Source organism: Maniola hyperantus, chromosome 18 (assembly GCF_902806685.2).
Source record: "Maniola hyperantus chromosome 18, iAphHyp1.2, whole genome shotgun sequence".
Lineage (NCBI taxonomy): Eukaryota > Metazoa > Arthropoda > Insecta > Lepidoptera > Nymphalidae > Maniola > Maniola hyperantus.
Window position 1 is genome coordinate 1,292,387 of NC_048553.1, and position 22,271 is coordinate 1,314,657.

Here is a 22,271-nt window from a genome sequence, read left to right on the forward strand (position 1 = left end):
ATTGGGAAGATCAACCTTTTAATTTGATACTTCAATTCTGGCAGCTTCTAACGTTCTTGAAATCTTTCCCTCCATTGCGTCAGAGAGGAGAGAGGTCATCCCGGGAGTCTGTGTGTTTGTGTGTGTATAGAAAAACTGTGTTCTCGCCATGGTGATTTATCAGTAGGATTAGTCGCCAATATTGCTAACAGCGCTCTGTCCCAATTACATAATGTGACATTATGTATTAGGTACATAATGTAGCTTAGCTAAATCCTATACGCATTCTTAATCGAATACCTATCATCATCATCATCAACCGATAGACGTCCACTGCTGGACATATGTAGGTCTCTTGTAGGGACTTCCACACGCCACGGTCTTGCGCCGCCTGAATCCAGCGACTCCCTGCGACTCGTCTGATGTCGTCCGTCCACCTAGTGGGCCTATCGAATATAATCCATACCAATATTATAAATAGGTACGAAACACAGATTAGAGAATTCTCTAATCTATGGTACGAAAGGTCATCGAGAGGGACTCGAAGTCATGACTCATAATTTTTTACACTGAAATACATTTTAAGCAAAACACACTTAATTATAAATAGGTACCATCCTAAATTATGTTGAGGGAAATCTTTCTTGAAAAATTGTTTACACATTGCAATTAGTAGGTAACTAATATGTTACTAAAAACAAAAATACTCTTGTTGAAAACTCTTCTACTCATACTAATCTAATATTAAAAAAATATGTGACAGTGTGTCTGTGTGTATCTGTCTTTTGACGGCCTTTTTCAATATTTTGACGTAATTTGGTACCTACAGGTGATAGCCACGTGATAGCTTACATCTCGCAAACTGTCATAGTCTATTTATTGGCTATAGGAGATTTTCCGAGATCCAGACAAATAAAGTCGCCAGTATTATATTTTTTTTAAAAGAATATCAGTCATGTCAATCATGACTAATATTACCCCTTCCCCTCCAATTTTTTATTTTTATTTTTTATTCAGATACAAGGTAGCCCTTGACTGCAATCTCACCTGATGGTAAGTGACGATGCAGTCTAAGGTGGGAGCGGGCTAACCTGGAAGGAGTATGACAGTTTTTATTAAACCATACACCTTTCTCTCAGCGTAAAGCTACGACAATAGTGCAACTGGTGGGGTTTGAACCGCCGACCTTTCGGATTTCAACGATTGAGGCCCACTAAGTGCCTATTTTAATTAAATATCTACCTATCTTGTTTTAAGACCTACACGTAGTATTTCACATTTACCTGCACTTTGAGCAAAAGTACGTTTTGAAACATGGAACATTATCGGCAAAATGTATTCACCGGTTGTACGTGAGCGTTGAAATTTAGCGTCCAACGACTTTGAAGTCCGCAATCGAGTTGTGCCTTCATACAGTATGCAGGCTGCACCGCCCTGAGGCCCCCCGTGTGTCCGGGCCCCCGGGGGACCGCTGACCGCTACTTAAACGAATTTCAGACCGGACGCCGCACCGAAAGAGGAATGTGTTTTAGGAAAGATAAAAGAACATTTTCCGAAGCCACGAGCGGTTTTTGAAAATTTAAATAGGTAGCTAATGCAGAGTGAACTAGAGTGAGGGAACTCTCGGTTTGATCCTGAATCTACGATATTATGTCAAATATTAGGCTATAGGTGAAGTAAAATCAAAGAAAAATAGGTCTACCCCTAGCCTCCCAACGCTGCGTCTTCCGGTGCGAGGTCGCCGTTCCAGCATCTTGGGACCCCAACGTCTGTCAATTTTCCGAACTATGTGCCCTGCTCATTGCCATTTCAGCTTCGCAACCCGTTGAGCTATGTCGGTAACTCTAGTTCTCCTACGGATCTCCTCATTTCTGATTTGATCACGTAGAGAAACTCCAAGCATAGCGCTCTCCATCGCCCGCTGAGTGATTCTGAGCTTTCTTATGAGGCGAATAGCATTACCTACTGAAAACCCTTTCTTATCACGTTAAAAAGGAATCGTTCATACGAATTTTCAAATGTGTTCGAGCTAGACCTAGCGGTTTATAATATGTCAGTCAGTCAGTTTTTTCTTTTATGTATAAAAGTTGTTTGGTTTGTAAGTGCTCGTGTCTTATTAACACTAGGTTTAAATGACGAAAAGAAAATACATTATCCCAAACTTAACACTTAAAATATGACTATTTGTATAAGAAAAATGTTACCTGCTCTATTCGACTGGTCTATCATTGGCTGTACTATCCTACGTCTCGCATTGATAAACCTGAAATAGAAAAAACACATACGTTAATATTATAACAGAGAAGTATTATATACATAATTTTAAATACATATATAGGAAAAGGTGACTGCCTGAATGACTGATCTATCAACGCACAGCTCAAACTACTGGACTGATCGGGCTGAAATTTGGCATGCAGATAGCTATTATGACGGAGACATCCGCTAAGAAAGGGGGTTTAAAATTTGTGTATTCCACGCGGACGTAGTCGCGAGCATAAGCTAGTCTTATCTAAGTATATTCCAATAAAACTTATAAAAGTTGTATTGCATTTCTACTTCACACATCAATGAAGTTTTGATCCCAAATTAAGATTAGAACTTCATTTTAAATTCTAAACATAATTAAATATTATTCTTAATATAGAGAAAACAAATGACATACAAGAAGTTTGCAGCAACAAGACTCATTCTTATCAATAAAAATCATAACATTTCAGTTCAGACGTTAAATGGACGTTCCACGTATTAAATTAAATTAAAATTTCTTAAATTAAACATTCTTAAATCAATAAAAAACATAACATTTCAGTTTCGACGTTAAATGGACGTTCAACGTATTAAATTCAATTAAAATTTACTTTAAGACAGACACAGGTGTCGGAAAAAGTCACGCCAATAAATAAACAAATATAAATTACACATCGCATTGCGTATTAATTGAATAAATTAATTATTAATTATTATTTATGAAAACCAGCCAAGTGCAAATTCGACACGCAAAACAATTATTCAATTTCTTTTATAAAAAATTTAATTGAAATTAAAACTTAATTTCGTGTTCGCTTCTTATAAACTGCTTTCACTTTTTTGTTTGTTAATGACTGAAGTCAATTATACATTCGTTGCTTCATTATTCATATATGATTTTATACACTGTAGTTTCCCTATTTACTTGGTAACCTCGCACAATTTTAAAGATTTATTTTAAAACAATTCAAAACGTATTTCCGGCGTACTCGCCCCCACTACGACGCCTCGGCTTTAGCTCATTCCTTTTTTGTGCGCGGTAACTATCGCACGCGCCTTCCGAGCACCATGCCGAAAAGAAGTGCGCAGTCTCAAATTGAGAAATACGCAAGAAAAATAAGAAGAAACGAATAAGGTTAGTAAAGTGTTTCTTTAAAGTGCCTTTTAGTGAAGTGAAAGTGAACATAAGTTTTGGAATGCACTGGGATTGACTGCGAGTCAATAACTTTGACATATCCCAAAACAAGATACCCACTTATTATAAAACGAGTACGACCAATGAGGCATCGGGGTTGACTGCGAGTCTCCAACGATGACCTAAGCAGACATAAGTTTTGGAATGCACTGGGATTGACTGCGAGTCAATAACTTTGACATATCCCAAAACAAGATACCCACTTATTATAAAACGGGTAAGGCATCGGGGTTGACTGCGAGTCTCCAACGATGACCTAAGCAGAACATACGTACAATCTAAAATAGATGTAACGTTCCTCTGCGATCAGGAAAAGTCTTTTTCAAAGTATTTTCCGTTTTTCGATCTACCCTCAAGTTTTTATTTTCATAAATAAAATTACAAAATTGTAATCTTAGATAACAGAGATCATGGACACAACTGTGACACGATCCCGAGTCAGCAGTAGCTGCTCCAGAAATCACACTAGAGGCGGGGCCGGTATCTAACGATAGCGCCGACTAAAATGAGGGCGTGGCTGGGCCTGACCTTCACTAGTGATTTGCCAAATTTGGGCCCAGAAATACTGGAAGCCCTCGGGGAGTCTAAGTCCGACTCACCAGACTACAGAGAAAAATTCACGATAATTTATCAAAATTGTGGCTTCCTTTACTACGGAAAGGTATGCCTAATCCCAGACAACTATAGGCTCCTGCAGGCGCCTAAACTAAACGCAGAGCCGCGTTACTGGACATGGTCCGGAACGCAGCAACAGCTGAGTGCAGGAATCACTGCCTTCAACAGGGGTATTGATTTGCTCTTAAAGAGCGACAACAAAACATCTCAGCAGATGCAGGTTGCTAATTGATTCACATCATTTAGCAACTCAAAGTAGAATAAGACTGATAAGTTCCAGTTTAGATAAATCGTTTTTATACAATATAATAAGCGAATCCAAGCGAGATGATTAACTTTTGGCTCAACTTTATCTGAGAAGATAAGGGCTGCAAAAGCTATCGAGAAGCAGGGTCTTTTCATCAAAAGACCTGCTAAACCAAAAAAAAAAAAAAAAAAAACACAGCCGTCCAGCTCTCGAGCAACTTCCTACCGGGGAAACTATGCGCCGCCTCAGTACCCGGCGAGCAGGGGGGGGAGGGGCGCGGAGACCACCGCAGGAGGCCAACGACCTTAGGTGTTCGCCGCCCTTACACAGCGTCAGCGCAGCAGCCGCAGCGAGCTGCGACTCAGTGGAAGCCCCCTGCCCCAACGCAGAATCATCACTAGCACATGTACATACAGGTCGTCTTACCCATTTTTATGATTGTTGGTTAAAAATAACTAATAATAGTGTTGTACTAGATTGGGTTAAACATGGCTATACTATACCATTTAGAACTGTAGAAAACCAGTCTATAATAGGTACCTACCTCAAAATAGTTCTTCACATTCGGAAAACTTACAAAATGCTTGAAACAATTAATAAATTAATTGCACTAGGAGCTATATCGGAGTGCAAAAGGACAAAAGATCAATTCATATCCAAGATAGGTACCTACCTATTTCTTACTCCAAAACCTAACGGTAACAAACGTTTAGTAACGAGCATTTCAAAATGGAGGATTACCGAACTGCATGCAAATTAATTCCACGTGATGGGTACCTAGCTACCATCTATCTTAAAGATGCATATTCTTTCTTCGTACCTACCTGTCCGGCCTTCTGACCGCAAGTACTTACTTAAAATTTTGTTTTCAGCCTCATATTATTCATCCAAAATATTTACGTACGGCTTTAATGGCCTTCCGTTTGGCTTATCAGTGGCCCCACGTAGGTTTACTAAGATCATGAGGGAAGTGTTGGCATATCTAAGAAATCCGGGCTTTCAGTCGGTATGTTACTTAGATGACATTCTGTGTATCAGCGAAACATGTAAGCAGTGCTTAGATAATGTTAACGAAACGTTAAAGATATTGCATTGTCTGTAATTATTGAACTCCGCGACAATCCTTCAAGTTCCTAGGATTCGTATAGGACACTAAATGTCTTATAAGCATGTATCTTTCCGCCGATAAGCGTTGTAAAATTGCCGAGTTGGTCACAAGTTTACTAAACTGACAGCCAAGAGTTCTATTCGTGAATTTACCCGTCTTATCGAGTTTTAGTTGCAGCTTGTCCAGTAGCTAAGTATACATGGATGTATACTAAGATCTTAGAGCGGCAAAAATACCTAGCCCTGCTTAAATATGGTAATTACGAGGCAAAAATCAACCTGTCGAACGTTATATTAGATGATCTAAATTGGTAGATTTTAAATATTGATACTACATCCAACTTTATATGACAACCTAACTTCAAACTCGAGACCTATTCCGACGCGTCTAGAATAGGCTAGGGGCTGTATGTGAAAAGAACCAAGTTAGTGGCAGATGGGAAGCCACAGAAACAGCGAACCATATTAATTATTTGGATCTAATGGCCGCTCTTCTAGGCTTGAGGTCGTTTGCTAGCAATGTAACCGACTGTGCATTATTACTACGCATAGATAACTATATGAACCGTATGGGGGGCATACAATATCCCCACCTACACGATTTAGCTAGAGTACTTACTTTGAAAATGGGGTGAACAATGCGGACTTTGGATATTCGCATCGTAAATATGTGAACATCAAAGAAAACCGCGACGACCACGCCGCTTCCAGAGTAATCAATCCAGATTATCCATGATAGATTTTCCATGATATCAACAATATTTTGGCCAACCAGAGATAGACTTATTCGCATCACCTGACGATGCGAAGTGTTCCAGAGGTATTCCATGAAAAACAAATCCTGACTAACTTTTCGCTAATACTTAAATGCCTTAGAAAAATCATTGATGATAAAGCAAGGGAGTATAAAGCAGTATACTGGTATATCCCCACTGGCCTTCGCAGCCGTGGTTATAGCTACTGCAAAACTTAATAGTTTCAGATGTGTATTATCTAAATCCCAAAAACACCTCTTGCAATCTCGTTTCAGAGATCATCATCCCCTGTACAAGCGTCTTACCCGGGCTGTCGCGAGGCTCTGCGGCAACCTTTATCCGAAAAGGCGTTTGTCCAGCATCATCTACGCTAATGATAGCTTCGCTCTCTGACAGTACTGTGAAGTCGCTTAAGCTGTGGTGGCAATATTGCATCGAGAACAACATTGACGTATTCGAGCCCTCGAAAAAATCATACTTACATTCCTAATAGTAGTTGTGCGTATGGCAGTCTAAATCCTCACCGTTCTGCTTTGTCAGCATTTATATTTATAACATCGGCTGAGACGAGTGTGTGAAGCGCCCTCTTAAAGGTGCATACAAATCGAGGCCTATAAAATCCAATTACTCGAGCACTTGGGATCCACAAGTAGTTTTAAACTTTATTTCAACATGGTTCCCTAATACCGAGCTTATCCTCGAAAAGGCCACGAATTAACTTGTAGTCTCCTTAGCACTCGGTACCTGCCTCTTATCAAGCTCGACAATATCAAGTTTTCCGAGACCGGTGCCAAAATAATGATAACAGACATCATAGAAACGTCTGCACCTGGTAGAGATCGACCAGTTTTGTGCCTGCCATACTTAAGACAAAATAAGTATTTGCCCAGCTAGTGTCCTTTCAGATTTTTTAGTATTTAAATTTACAGGTCAATAGAACAAAATAAAAAAAAAAGAACTGTATATAGTATATACATACAGAAAAACTTATCACTAAAAAATTTATTAGTGATAAGTTCAGATTACATTTCTATAACTAGAAATATAAGACCTGAGAGAACAAATACGCTCCTGTTAACACAGAAGCGATCATAATATAAAGCTGCGATAACGCAGTCCATCGGTAGATGGATGAAACAAGTCCGGTCAGAGAGCGGTGTACACATCGCCGTAGGTATTCGGCCGCGAGCTCTGCTGACGTCATTATCAGAACTATTCGCAAGACCACAGGCTGGACTAGCTCCTCTGACTCTTTTGCCCAATTCTACAACAAAATTATCCTGGACTAAGGGGAATTCACCCGATCAGTAATCAAGTATCAATAAATTAAGATAAGACTTGATCAATATCATTGATTAGGACAGTGAACTAGTTACTTAGATTAATAAGAACTAGGTACATATAATTATTAAAATACATAAGCCGATTTGTGTATTAATCATAAAATCTAAAATCATAATAATAACAAATTATGCTTTTAATTCCAAAACTTTCTTCTCTTAACATCTACAGTGTATAAAATCATATATGAATAATGAAGCAACGAATGTATAATAAATGATCAAACGAACTTCCAAGTGAAGTTCGATCATTATTATATGAGTTGCTTCATTAGAATATATGATCTCCCTCCCTCCCCGATGCATGGCTTATCCCAAATAATAGAAAGTTTTGTACAAGTTACACTACATACTCTAAAATAATGAGCTAAAGCCGAGGCGTCGTAGTGGGGGCGAGTACGCCGGAAATACGTTTTGAATTGTTTTAAAATAAATCTTTAAAATTGTGCGAGGTTACCAAGTAAATAGGGAAACTACAGTGTATAAAATCATATATTCTAATGAAGCAACTCATATAATAATGATCGAACTTCACTTGGAAGTTCGTTTGATCATTTATTATATTGGTATTAAAGACTAAGAGCACGTAGGAAATTATAGACGGGTGCTTAAAAAAAAGCTGGAAGTTTGTATAATTTTCTACCTTCTCTAAGGCTTACTTTGATTTTACCATAGAGTTAAAATTCAAATTGTATTGTTTAGTATCTTAAGCCTGAGCAAAGTCAAAGTAAGTAACCCTCTATAGATCTTAGCCTAAGGGCGTTTGAGCACTCATCCGTATCAGTTCGTATTCGTGTTTTCATGTAAGCAAAAAAAACGGCGATCTGTTTTTTTTGCTTACATACAAACACGAATACGAACCGAATATGGATGAGTGCACAAACGCCCTAAGCATGGTAAACAAAACTTCTCAGCCTCAGCCGGTCAGGTCAATATGTACCTAACAATTTTTATGAAATAGGAACAAAAATGGGTAGCCAATCTGCTATAAGACCTAACGATTGCTAAGTCTACCTAGATTACATTTTCGGTTTTTTTTTATCTTGAGTACGTAACAATAAAAAGACTTACGAACATGTACTGGCATGTTTCCTGCTACGTATAACTTGAGTATATTCAGGCAAGAGTGAATAGGTATCTTCTAGGTAAACACGCTTTTACATAGACATCTTTATTGTTTTCGAGCATGATTGTCGTCGACTCGAAGCCTATCTCGTAATAAAAAAGTCTGTATTGATGCAATGGCTGGTCAATAAAGTTATTCGGGATCAAATTCGTAAATCGTGATGGAGGACCGGACCACCTGGACAATTTTCTAGGTTTCTATGTTCAGATAACGGAGTAGAACCATATTCCAAACTTTATCAAGCACTTCCTCATATTTTTCCACCATCTCTCCATCTATTATATTTTGTAGTGGTTAATAAATTATTATAATCAGCTGTCAATATGTTATTGATTGTCACTTATGTCACCTTTAATCCATCAATTATGACAAATTCACATTTTGCATCTTGTAAACATTTACAAATTCCTTTTTTGTTCTGTAATACACATAAGCACGTGTAAATTGTGATAAATAATTTTGTGCGCTGTAAAAAATCTAGTGAGATGCAAGTTCCCCGACGACATTTTCCTTCAACATTTAAGCAAAGCAAGTGATATTTAATAACATAATATACAGGGTGTAACCAGAACACTGGCAAAAACTTAGCGTTATTGTTGTACTACATAAACACAATCCAATACCAATAACCTATGTGTCTCATTTTGTAGTTATAGTGATTTAGTATTTTTCAGCCCCGCAATGTATAGCGTGCAAGACTCTGAATGGCCTACTTACGCAACGTTAACCTCCTCTAGCATTAGTCAGGTGTTTTATTTGCAGTGAACTTTATAAATCGTGTCGAATCGTGAACTTTACAAAATATAGAATTTTCTTGATTTTTTCGCGTTTTTATTTTTGGTGTTAACATAATATCAGTAATCATCAGTGGTATCATCTGTCTTCAGTTTTGCTAGCGTTCTAGTTACACCCTGTATAGATTTATTAGCCACTACAGTTCCATTAATTTAATTATTTAATTCTTTTAAATAATGGGTTAACTGCTAATTTGTTTTTAGATCAAATGATTTCTGTAAAACGAAATATGAATAATCAATTCTAGAATGAAGTCCTGTTAAATGTATAATTAATTAAAGTATAATAACATTACACGCAAAATAACGGAATTAGAAATAATATAATAAAATACGGAACGGAACAACTTTATGTATAACCGATTTATTGTAAAATACCTACCTCTTCAGCGTAAAACCGTAATAAATTAGTTGAGCGCGCGCTCCAGAGTCTTAGAATTCGAGGTATTTTACACAACCCCCTTATTTAATTTGCTTTCAGGTAATTAAAATCCAAAAACTTCGAGACGAAATTAAATTTTATTCTCTCGCTGCTTTACAGTGTTGCCCCTTCGTTTCGACTAAGACGGTTTTACATTTAATGAAATTACTTGAATTACAATTATTTGTATAGTTCTCAGAGTGCTTTTGTATTTATTTGTTACTAGCTGATGCCCACGACTTCGTACGTGTGGATTTAGGTTTTTAAAAATCCCGTGGGAACTCTTTGGTTTTCCGGGATAAAAAGTAGCCTATGTCCCTCTCCCAGGTCTTAATTTGTACACATGCAAAAAATCACGTCGATCCGTTGCTCCGTTGCGACGTGACTGAAGGACAAACCAACAAACAAACACACTTTCACATTTATATAATTGGGGTAGTGATACGATATCTTCATAAGTTTGCACTCTTTAGCTTAAATATTTTAAAATTTCTCCAGGTGGATTAAGGTTTTTGGAAATACCATGGGAAATCTTTGAAAAGTAGCCTGTGTTAGTCTTCAGGTATATAGAGAGAGAGCCAGCGTGTGCCAGCCCTTCGTTATTTTATAAAAGCTGAAAGTTTCCTAACACTGGAAGGGTCGATCTAACTACTAACTATGAAGTTTGGATCATGGTGGCTTTGAGAGAAAACAGGTAACAAAGGAGTTAAAATTTTTACGTCAAAGTAGGTATAAAGTTTTTTTCTCTTCGGAACAGTATTAGAAATCACGACGCCTTTAAAGTTTAATAAATTGTTAAACTTTAAGGCTGGGTTACTTACATTCTTAAGGAATTTCGCATCCGAATTTTGAATCAAGTTTTTATGAAAACGACAACTCCTCAGTCACAATTATATAGGAACTGCCCAAGTAAACTGCGAGGACTAAGTAAGCTGATTGTGAAATCTAAATATATAAAAGGAAAAGGTGACTGACTGACTGACTGACTGACTGACTGACTGACTGACTGACTGACTGACTGACTGGCTGACTGACTGATCTATCAACGCAGAACTCAAACTACTGGACGGATCAGGCTGAAATTTGGCATGCAGATAGCTATTATGATGTTGGCATCCGCTAAGAAAGGATTTTTGAAAATTCCACCCCTAAGGGGGTAAAATAGGGGTTTGAATTTTGTGTAGTCCACGCGGACGTAGTCGCGAGCATAAGCTAGTTATTAATAAAAAAACTGCTCACTGGCATAATTTTGATGATGTTGGCGCAGTATAAAAACATATGATTATAATATCTGTAAATATATTTCTTACTATATATGATACTGTTTAGAATATATATATTTATAAACTTAAATCTAAATTAAAAGTACCTACTTAAAAATATTAAATTATAACATACAAACTTAAATAAACCTTACCAACTTAAAATTAAACGTCGTCAAAAAGACCGCCCCTGGTTGCCCCTGAGCCAAAGGTACCCATTAAGCAGTGGCGTGCAACTCATAAAGGCATAAAAGCGCTGCTTACCCAAGAAATAGTTAACTCGGTTGAAATTGCTCAATGCTCATTATTCTTTGACTTGCTTACCTAACTACTGCTTACCCTGGCTTTAAACCCTATGCACGCCACTGCCATTAAGCTGGCACAATTGCCACGCTGAATGGCGATGGACAACTTTTGGACCAGGTAGGCCAATGATTATTGTAAGACATAAAGATCTGAATAGATTGCACCTGATTGACCCGAACTTTCGCGGTCGAAGGCAAGGGCTAAAGTTTAATTTGAACTATTATGTACTTTTAATTGAAAAACTAAGTTTTCGGGCGTATGTAGGTAATGGGTATAATGGAATGGCTTTAATTTTCGTGGAGCATGTATTAGGAGCAGGCCCCAACTTGTATTTCACGGTTTCGATCCCCGAGCCCCGCCGTGCCTAGCGGACGTGTCCCAAGAACTAAATGGGCCCTTTAACTTTTCCTATTTAGGGAAAAGCCGGGGAAATCTCACAATAATAATAATAGATACCAGGATATCATGAGCTTCGAGGACCTATTAACATAACGTATTTGTCGCAACACCCCGGCCGGTAATAAAAATAATGAACACGGCAATACCATTTCCGAATATTGACCAAGGATTACTTGATGCCTATTCTATTATAACTACCTGAAATAAGCTATTTTTACTATGTTCGTAGAATATCTCTACATTTCAATAAATAAATAGAAGTAAACACGTAATAAACATGTGTAGGCTCGTCAGCACCAGAAGTATGTTATTATGATCGAGATTGAAGACTAAACCACTAAAAGTAACCTTAGGTAATGGTTAACCAGATACGTCAGGATTACAACCTTTAGATTAACGGAGCCTTCGTGGGCATACTAACATCATTCTTGCACACTACGAGAGATATCACAGACTACCCTCAACTATTAACCTACCGTCAATAATGAGTCATGATAACAACGTCTCTTATGAGACTAGACATCGCTAACTAACACTAGCTAAGTCCCTACCTAGCGACCGGCTCCAACCATCCCCATACCGGCCCCAGACCAACCAGCTAACCTAGCACACCACACTTAGTTCAATTAACCTCAACTACAACAATCACGTTTGTCTAATACAAATTGGAACGATACAAGAAGGACTTACCGATACACAGCTAGTGAACACACACTACACAGTCACACACACTTTCACAGCACCTTTCACAACCTAGTACTGTAACCTTACGTCTTAAACCATATTAGGTCACAACAACAATTATAATAACCTACAGTACGACACACATAGTGTCTACTGAGAAGTGCCATCGGCAAGAGCCACACGAATAATAATCTCCTCGTACCGCCGCATTCACTTTTATTGTCTCAAAATGACGGTGGGGCGACTACGTAATGTTCAATGAGCAAAGTGTTTACAATTAAAATGGCAGCGCGCCTGCACGGCCATTCTGACATGCGTACGTCCACGTACGCCAAGTATTACAAAGCATGTGAGGACAAAACCATAACCACAAAATCATTTATCGCTCTTCCATCCTGACTACATTCCTTACACTTCATTTGATTGGAGCTCAATTGCTATTGCAACTTCTAAATCAATTAACTATCTAAACGTTTTTTTTTTTTTTAGAACTTCTAAATCAAATCCACCACTGGTTCGGAACCCCACGACCTAGCGAGAAGAACCAGCAAGAAACTCGATGTCATCTAATTAAACTTTACAAAAAAAAGGTTTTTTTTTTGTTGGTTGTATGTTTGGGTCCATGATCTTATACCATCATCTAACACGACTACGGAGTGTGTGACTAGCACCATCACGGCCATTCTGATATGCGACCGTCCTCGGGCGCTAGTATGATCAAGCGCGCACAATTTCCAATCATCAAGTACTACAAGCCGCAGTTCTATCCGACCAGGATCAACTATCATCTGGACTGAGCAAGTGTGTCCCTCCAACCAGCTCTTTTGAGCGTGGCCCGGACGACACCCCTCAACCAGGCTAGACTCATAACATCTGGAAGCAGTGTGTCCCCTCAACCAACTCTTACGAGTCTGGCCCGGACGACACTCTAACCAGGATAAACTCACACCATCTGGAAGAAGTGTGTCCCCTCAACCAACTCTTACGAGTCTGGCCCGGACGACACTCTTACCAGGATAAACTCACACCATCTGGAAGAAGTGTGTCCCCTCAACCAACTCTCACGAGTCTGGCCCGGACGACACTCTTACCAGGATAAACTCACACCATCTGGAAGAAGTGTGTCCCCTCAACCAACTCTTACGAGTCTGGCCCGGACGACACTCTTACCAGGATAAACTCACACCATCTGGAAGAAGTGTGTCCCCTCAACCAACTCTTACGAGTCTGGCCCGGACGACACTCCCACCAGGATAAACTCCATAACATCTGGAAGGACACTTCCTTACCAGGATAGACTCATAACATCTGGAAGGACACTTCCTTACCAGGATAGACTCATGAACTTACTATAACATAACATCTGTCCTTATTACGACAGGTCTACCTATTCATACAACGATCTAACACCACATGAAGATTGATTTCTAATCTTATGTCGGGAAACTCAATTTGTTATCTCGTGGCAAAAATAATTGTTCAGCAAAAACTCATCTACCTACATTACGGTTACTCTTTTACAAAAAGAACACTGAACTGCATCAAAATTTGTTTTTATAACAACTGGCTGAGATTTGCGGGTAGTCTGAAAATTACTGTACTAGATTTTCGATAAGTTTTAACTTTTTGTACAGTAGGTACAGTTTGTGATCATAATTTTTCACACAGTAAACAGCGTGATTGGAAAGTACTATGACTAAGACTACTTTTTATAGTCTTAACCTGCGAATTTAAATTGCAGGTATCTTGGTGAGAAACTTCATGACTAGTGGATGGTTAAGCGTGTTTTACATAGATGTGTTCATAACCTCAATATCAACCTTTCGTGGGCACAACGGAATAAATTCCGTTTTAAAATTGATCTAATGTCTTATCAGTAAAGTATGATTCGTCGATCATAAACTTTAAATTAAATTTAACGCAACTGCGGGTAATCCCATGTGGGCTTAGTGTGGGTAATCTCATGTGGGCTTAGTGTGGGTAATCTCATGTGGGCTTAGTGTGGGTAATCCCACTTCTGATGTAGGCTCGTCACCGCCAGAAGTATGTTATTATGATCGAGATTGAAGACTAAACCACTAAAAGTAACCTTAGGTAATGGTTAACCAGATACGTCAGGATTACAACCTTTAGATTAACGGAGCCTTCGTGGGCATACTAACATCATTCTTGCACACTACGAGAGATATCACAGACTACCCTCAACTATTAACCTACCGTCAATAATGAGTCATGATAACAACGTCTCTTATGAGACTAGACATCGCTAACTAACACTAGCTAAGTCCCTACCTAGCGACCGGCTCCAACCATCCCCATACCGGCCCCAGACCAACCAGCTAACCTAGCACACCACACTTAGTTCAATTAACCTCAACTACAACAATCACGTTTGTCTAATACAAATTGGAACGATACAAGAAGGACTTACCGATACACAGCTAGTGAACACACACTACACAGTCACACACACTTTCACAGCACCTTTCACAACCTAGTACTGTAACCTTACGTCTTAAACCATATTAGGTCACAACAACAATTATAATAACCTACAGTACGACACACATAGTGTCTACTGAGAAGTGCCATCGGCAAGAGCCACACGAATAATAATCTCCTCGTACCGCCGCATTCACTTTTATTGTCTCAAAATGACGGTGGGGCGACTACGTAATGTTCAATGAGCAAAGTGTTTACAATTAAAATGGCAGCGCGCCTGCACATGCAAAACAACAATATTTTGTCTGGTTGATGGCTTTGGCCGTGTTACCACCCTACCGGCAAAGTCGTGCCGCCAAGAGATTTAGCGTTCCGGTACGATGCCGTGTATAAACCAAAGTTTAATAAAAACCACCATCCCCACCAGTTAGCCGCTTCCATCTTAGACTGCATCACCACCAGGGGAGATTGCAGTCAAGGGCTAACTTGTATTTGAATAAAAAACAGCAAGATTAAGTTAAGACGGCGATAGTGAGCTAAAAGAGGAAAGTTTTTTTTCAAGTTAGTTTTTTAGGGTTCCGTACCTCAAAAGGAAAAACGGAACCCTTATAGGATCACTTTGTTGTCTGTCTGTCTGTCTGTCTGTCTGTCCATCTGTCTGTCAAGAAACCTACAGGGTACTTCCCGTTGACCTAGAATCATGAAATTTGGCAGGTAGGTAGATCTTATAGCAGACATTTGGGGAAAAATCTGAAAACCGTGAATTTAGGGTTAGATCACACAAAAAAATTCAATTGTGGTCATGAACTAATAATTAGTATTTTCAACTTTTAAAGTGAGTGACTATATCAAGTGGGGTATCATATTATGAAAGGTCTTCACCTGTACATTCTAAAATAGATTTTTATTTATTTTTATGCATCATAGTTTTTGAATTATCGTGCAACATGTCGAAAAAATACGACTGTAGTACGGAACCCTGATTGCGCGAGCCTGACTCGCACTTGGCCGTTTTTTTTCTCATTCTCGGTTCGGTTTGGCTGTCTGCAATCTCCATTGCAAACAGCCAAACCGATCAATCATTGTTGTGTGAAGGAGTAACAAACATACAAACTTTTACATTTATAATATTATAGGATTAGGATATCAGTATTAGGATGCCTATTCTATAATTTTTGTGACTTTTAAATTTTTATAAATAACGCGAAAAAACTAAACACCGTATTCGATTTTCAAATAAAACAAAATCAAATTCAAAGCAGTATTAAAAGCTTGTCTGCAATAATATGAAATGTAAGTTTCATTAAGCCAAACTAAGATAACACCCATAGCTCACCCTCGGAGGGTGCTTGACACTTTAACTCTTAAATCTCATTACGATTTGTCTCATTTGCATTCGAAGCAAATAAATCATGGCATGTGTGCATTTTTGCACCGAACTGATACTTGCAGCTACAAGGAGTTAAGGCGCTCGTTCAGATTGGCCGTTGCGTTCGGCAAGTTTCGGTCGATGTGTAAACGCTGTTTCGCTGTTTTCATGTAAATGATGTTTGTATCAAAACTCACAAACGGCATACTGGTGAGCGCTATAGTTTTATAGAAATAGAAAGATTTTTAATAATTAAATAAACTTTAACAAGGACTTTTGAATCGTCAAGGGAATTTACCTACTACATACCACGTGAAACGCAATTTCCCCCTTTATTTTTTGAAGTAATGTTATTACTAACTAAATAGAACACACAATTAAATATCACTTGCTTTAACGGTGAAGGAAAACATCATGAGGAAATCTGCATGCCTGAGAGTTCTTCATAATATCCTCAAAGGTATGTGAAGTCTGCTAATCCACACTTGGCTAGCGTGGCGGACTAAGTATGGCCTAAACCCTTCTCATTCTACTAAAATGGAATGGGGTGAGCTAGGCCCTCTTTGAGGAGACTTATGTTCAGTAGTGGGCCGGCGATGGGATGAGTACGACGATGATGATTGGATATCAAGTAGTGCTAACGTGCCGAATGAACGGGTCATTGTGAACTGGAGCTTAACATCGCCATTTTCCGATGCAACCCTTCGCGCGCCGATGGTATTAACAAGGCCCAGACGAGTGTTATGATTTAGGAGACCCCAGATGGGGTCGCGTAATGTATTATAAAATAATACGCGTAAACATAATGCAAATTCCGCGTATGGGACGCGTTGCTGCGTTGAGTTGCATTGTTGTATTGTCTTTTCAATTATTCGGACTCTCGCGTGATATGACACACCAACGAAATTATGTATAGTTACCTACTTTGTGTTATTACTTGTACTCATTCTCATGTTTTATTGTTATAAGAACCATATAATTATTTCCAAAGTTGTTCATTTTCAAAGAAAATGATAATTCTTTTCTGTCTATAAAACCTGTGGGAACTCTTTGATTTTTCGGGATAAGAAGTACCTACCTAGTCTATGTCAGTCTCGGAGATGCCGATTGATTCTACATTAAAATCGATCAAACGGACAGGCCGTGAAAAGGTAATAGACAGACAATCAGACACACACACTTTCGCATTCGTAATATTATTAGATGCTGCTTTATCCGCGTGGATTTCGGTTTTTAAAAATCCCGTGGGAAGCGAACTATCTCTGTAGCAAAATTCGTCAAAGTATGTTAAGCGTAAGTTAAAAATATATCATAATAAAGTGCCTTTGAATTAAAGTTATCCGAAATAAACAGCACGAACAAGATAACAAACGTCAAGTGAAGTATAAGTCAAAGTTCAAATAATAATCAGCCTTACAAAAATTAACACAGCACTATAATCGCCAAATTAGCGCCACGCAATAAATCACCAGACCTCGGGTCGTCGGTGTAACATATTGCAGTGTACGACTACAAACACTGCTATAACAATTTCAGCTGTCAAAATTAATACAAATATTGTTCCCGCGTCGCGCGTAAAACTTACGTTTTTCGTCCACCCCCGCGGAGGTTGATAGACCTAAAGTTGGTTGTAATATTACAATGTATAACAGCGTGTATGTCGGAGTATTACAATAGATACTCGTACAAAATGTATTATTATAAACGAGTAATGATCAGTCTTACAAAAATTAACACAGCACTGTAATCGGCAAATTAGCGCCACACAATAAATCTTCAGACCTCGGGCCGTCGCGTCGCGTCGGTGTAACATATTGCAGTGTGCGACTCCAAACACTGTTATAACAATTTCAGCTGTCAAAATGAATACAAGAATTATTCCCGCGTCGCGCACAAAACTTGCGTTTTTCGTCCAACCCCGCGGGGGTTGATAGTCCTAGAGATGGTCGTAAGATATCCAATGGATACTCGAACAAATTGCATTATTATTAAAAAAATATTCAGCATTACAAAAATTAACACAGCACTGTAATCGACAAATATTTTTCCATTTTATAACATAAAATGAACCCGCAGAAATTACTCTATTTTTATGTTAAAAAATATTGATAATATTTGATAATAATTATTTAATTCTAATTTTAGCCAAATTGATTGAATTTTACATAAAAATAACGATGTCAGATACACAGTAGACCGTGGCGTGTGGGAATTCCTAAAAGAGACCTATGCCCAGCGGTGGACGTCTATTGAAGATGATGATGAACGTCAACCTATAGACGTTCGATAGGTAATATTTTACGCGAGTCTGACTAAGGTTAAGTTAAAACGGGACACATTTATGTGAGAGATATAGCTCTGTCTCGTTTTAACTCTGTCTTAAGTCTAAGCTAAGTCAGAGTGCGCTCTATAGATCTGACCCTATGTTACCAACTTTGGCAGTGCGATGTTAAAAGAAAATCTTACCACTTCCTCTCACCCTATGGGGTAGGTATTAGAGACCGGGCCGGCAGATGAAGAGTTAATTAAGTAATTTTGATATTAACAATACATTAGTCGCATCGGACGCTAGCCATGTTTCGTCGTAATTACGGAAGGGTCCCGGGGTTCACGCTTTCCAGTTTAAATTGGAGATAATTTTCCCAATGTTCATTATGTTAGTTGATGTCTTTGCCTTTCGTTACACAGTTACACGTTAGTAATAGTACCTATACAGTATTTAGGTGCCCTTTTTAGGGTTGATTAATTTTATCTTTAATGTACCGGCACCACTCGGATGGAACTTCTGAAATTTTTCTTTTTTTCTTTTCACTCAGTCAGTTTTTCCTTTTATAAATGTCCGCGATTTCTAAAAATGCAGATTTTTAAAAATCACGTGGGAACTAGAGTTTGCACAAGATTTTTCAAAACCTGATTTTTTTAATTGCGCGGGAATTCGTTTGATTTAATAAAAAGGAGTTAATTGTCAGTCTCGAGGAATAAAAAGCGAAAATTCAAGTCGATCCGTTGCTCCGTTGCGTCGTGATTGAAGGACAAACCAACAAATTAACACTTTCGCGTTTATGATATTAGTGGCGTCTGGCAATATTAGTGATCAGCTGATAATATTGACTAAAGTCCGCTATTCTAATTATCTACAATTGAAAATTTAAAAAAAAACTCGCTATGCCAATTTTTAAAAGCAAATAAATGAAACTGTGCAAACTAAAGCGCGTCAGCCAGTTATAAATAAAATTGGGAACCTAAAATCAGAAACAAACAACTTATAAGCCAATAACAAATATAATATAATTTCGATAAAATTACACGAAAAACTAATCGAATCACAAAGCAATCGGCGGGCGGCGGCGGCGGCGGCGGGTTATCTCGACAATTCATGCTGACAGTTAATTTGGGAATGCACCCGCGCCGTTACTTATTCACCTCGTAACCTATGCGATCCTGGTATTTTATGATATTATTTTTCACGGATTTTTCTTTTCATTTTTTTTATCTTTCTTGGAAAATAGAAATTTTATTTTCCAACAAACAAAATCTATTAAGAAATCTAAAAACCTATATCACTGGTCTAATTTATCTAAGTCTTTATTTCTAAGCGTAAATTACATAAAAAGTTGGCATTCTAAAATATATTAATATAGGTAAATACTGCGATAGCCTAGTGTTTATGACGACTACGGCCTCTTATTCGGGAGGTTTGACTCTAACTTTTCGGTGTTATGTGTAATGTGCATTTTAAGCAATTAAATATCACTTGTTTTAACGGTGAAGGAAAATATCGTGAAAAAATCTGCATGCCTGAGAGCTCTCCATAATATTCTCAAAGGTGTGTGAAGTTTACAAATCTCTGCCAGGCGTGGCAGACTATGGCCTGAACCCTTCTCATTCTGAGTGAAGACCAGTAGGTAAATTTCGTAAACCTGCATCAATCATTATTACAATCTCGATTGTTGTAATTGGCTGAATTTGTGCGATCCTTATTGCAACAAGGCATTGAAGCCAATAGTAAACGAGCGTCAACCAATCAGAGGTAATTGCGATCGTGACATGGTAGCTGTCATTCTACCGCAATCGAGCAGCTGTACTCAGTAGTGAGCCGGCAAAGAGTTGATCATGATGATAATTTGTAAGTGTAAATTACACAAAAAGTTGTCATTGTAAAAGCTATTAAAAACAGGGGATTTGCTACGTCCAAGCGAGTTCCGCATCTTAAGCAAAACAAACAGGGGAAAGCAGAGCAGGTGAGCGGAGGTATTGCTGGGGCAATAAATTCTGTTTTTCCCTAATTAAGGCTTAATTCCGGGAGGACCGCCCGGGCACGTCTCTCTCTACCTCTCTAGATAGTTGGATTGTTTACAACTTTATCAAACACTTGTGTTTCACCTGGATATTTCGTATATAGTTTTGGGAAACTGCTTTTATAACTATTAGTAGTCATAATTAGAAAAATCGACCTCTGTTTTGTTGAATCTAGGGGATTTTAAATTTGCTAACTACAAATATGGTTATAGCTCTAAGCATGTCTGAAAATTAAATCGATTTCAGTTTAGTCGATTCATCGAAAGTCATGGGTATCATCTATTTTGTATACCTAGAGAGAGCTTGCATTCCGGACACAAATATAGGCTACTTTTTATCCCGGAAAATAAAAAAAAATCACCATCTAGTAATATTATAAATGCATAATTATGAAAGACATTTTTGTTTACATTTTCACCGTCTAAAAACAAACAAAGGTATAATACCATAGCTTGCATCCCTAAGATGAACAATGGATCTATATCCAGCTGCTTTTTATCCAAAAGACAACAGAGTTTTTTTTTGTGTTGCCATGTTAAATGACTAATATTCCCCTTTCCTCTCCAACTAAGCGTAAGGCTTGTGCTAGGAGTAGGTACGACAATAGTGCAACGGGCGGGGTTTGAACCGTCGACCTTTCGGTTTTCAGTCCACTCCTTTAAAATTTATTTGGTGATTCTGTCCTCCAAAACAATCTTTCGTTTCGAATTTCGCGAATATTGACAAGAAATACAGAACTTGGTGTCAAATAACATAGAATAAGGCCTATAGAATATCTAGGGCCTAGGGCTTAGGCCTAGGGCTTAGTACTAGGACAGTAGGTGGTAGTAGGTTTATGAAAACTAATGCATTCATTTGGCGAGTGCGATAAGCCGCGTCGCGTTGCCTGCAGGGCTTACATCGCGCCGGGGCCGAGCCGATAACACTTTCCTCTGATATTGTGCTTGCCATTTGATTCACTATTTCGAATAGCGTAAAATATATTGTTAATTCACCATTCAACTGGGACGTAGCTAAATCGAGATGAAATGCGAATTTTATTTATTTGAATGATATTTGTTCTAAAATCGCCTACCGACGCCTGCGGTCACCGCAGGCGTCGGTAGGCAATTGCGGTGGTACGGTCATGTTATCAGAAAACCCGAGATTCACATGACCAGAAGTGTAATCAATGTTAGCGCTGGACCCAGACGACGGGGAAGACCACGACAAAGCTGGATGTCAGTCATATTGAACGATCTTAAAACAGCCCAAATTGACCCCATGACGACCCAAAATAGAACAACTTGGAGAAATATGGTTAGGAGAGCCGACCCCAACTAACACAGGGTGTCCCAAGAAGTAGTGTCAAGCGGTTGTCCAGAGGTAGAACAACACTAGGGCTACCTGAATCACCCCCATGTATGTTCCGCGATTTTCAGTAGTTTAGGAGATATGAATTTTTTAATTATTTTTCATAATTTTCATCCATCAGTGGGGTTTTATTTTTGTCTCTTTCTGTAAAACGTTTTTGGACATTTTCTTTCGTGGTAATTAGTAACCTCAAACTCAACTATTGTTTAAAAAATAACGGTTTACCTAGGCATTATGGAACATGACAATTTTTTTATCGAAAGTTCAAACAGTTGAACAGTTGGGCCGTGAAAAGCTATCACACAGACAGACAGACAGACACAATTTC

The 22,271-nt window shown here is 38.4% G+C and overlaps 2 protein-coding genes across 2 annotated transcripts in view; one reads left to right on the plus strand and one right to left on the minus strand.

Moving 5' to 3' along the window:
* Positions 1-22,271, minus strand: part of hth (Meis homeobox homothorax) — a 527,706-nt gene that overhangs the window by 16,335 nt on the left and 489,100 nt on the right. Inside the window, exon 12 of the mRNA XM_034978385.2 lies at positions 2,184-2,242. Within this exon, the coding sequence (XP_034834276.1) occupies positions 2,184-2,242 (59 nt within the window). The remainder of the gene's footprint in view (positions 1-2,183; positions 2,243-22,271) is intronic.
* LOC138403572 (uncharacterized) lies at positions 3,650-5,274 on the plus strand. Its single transcript, XM_069504719.1, is given in 6 exon segments — positions 3,650-4,035; positions 4,038-4,089; positions 4,091-4,237; positions 4,239-4,369; positions 4,372-4,565; positions 4,568-5,274. Coding segments are annotated over 6 exon segments (750 nt in total). The 5' UTR covers positions 3,650-3,929; the 3' UTR covers positions 4,688-5,274.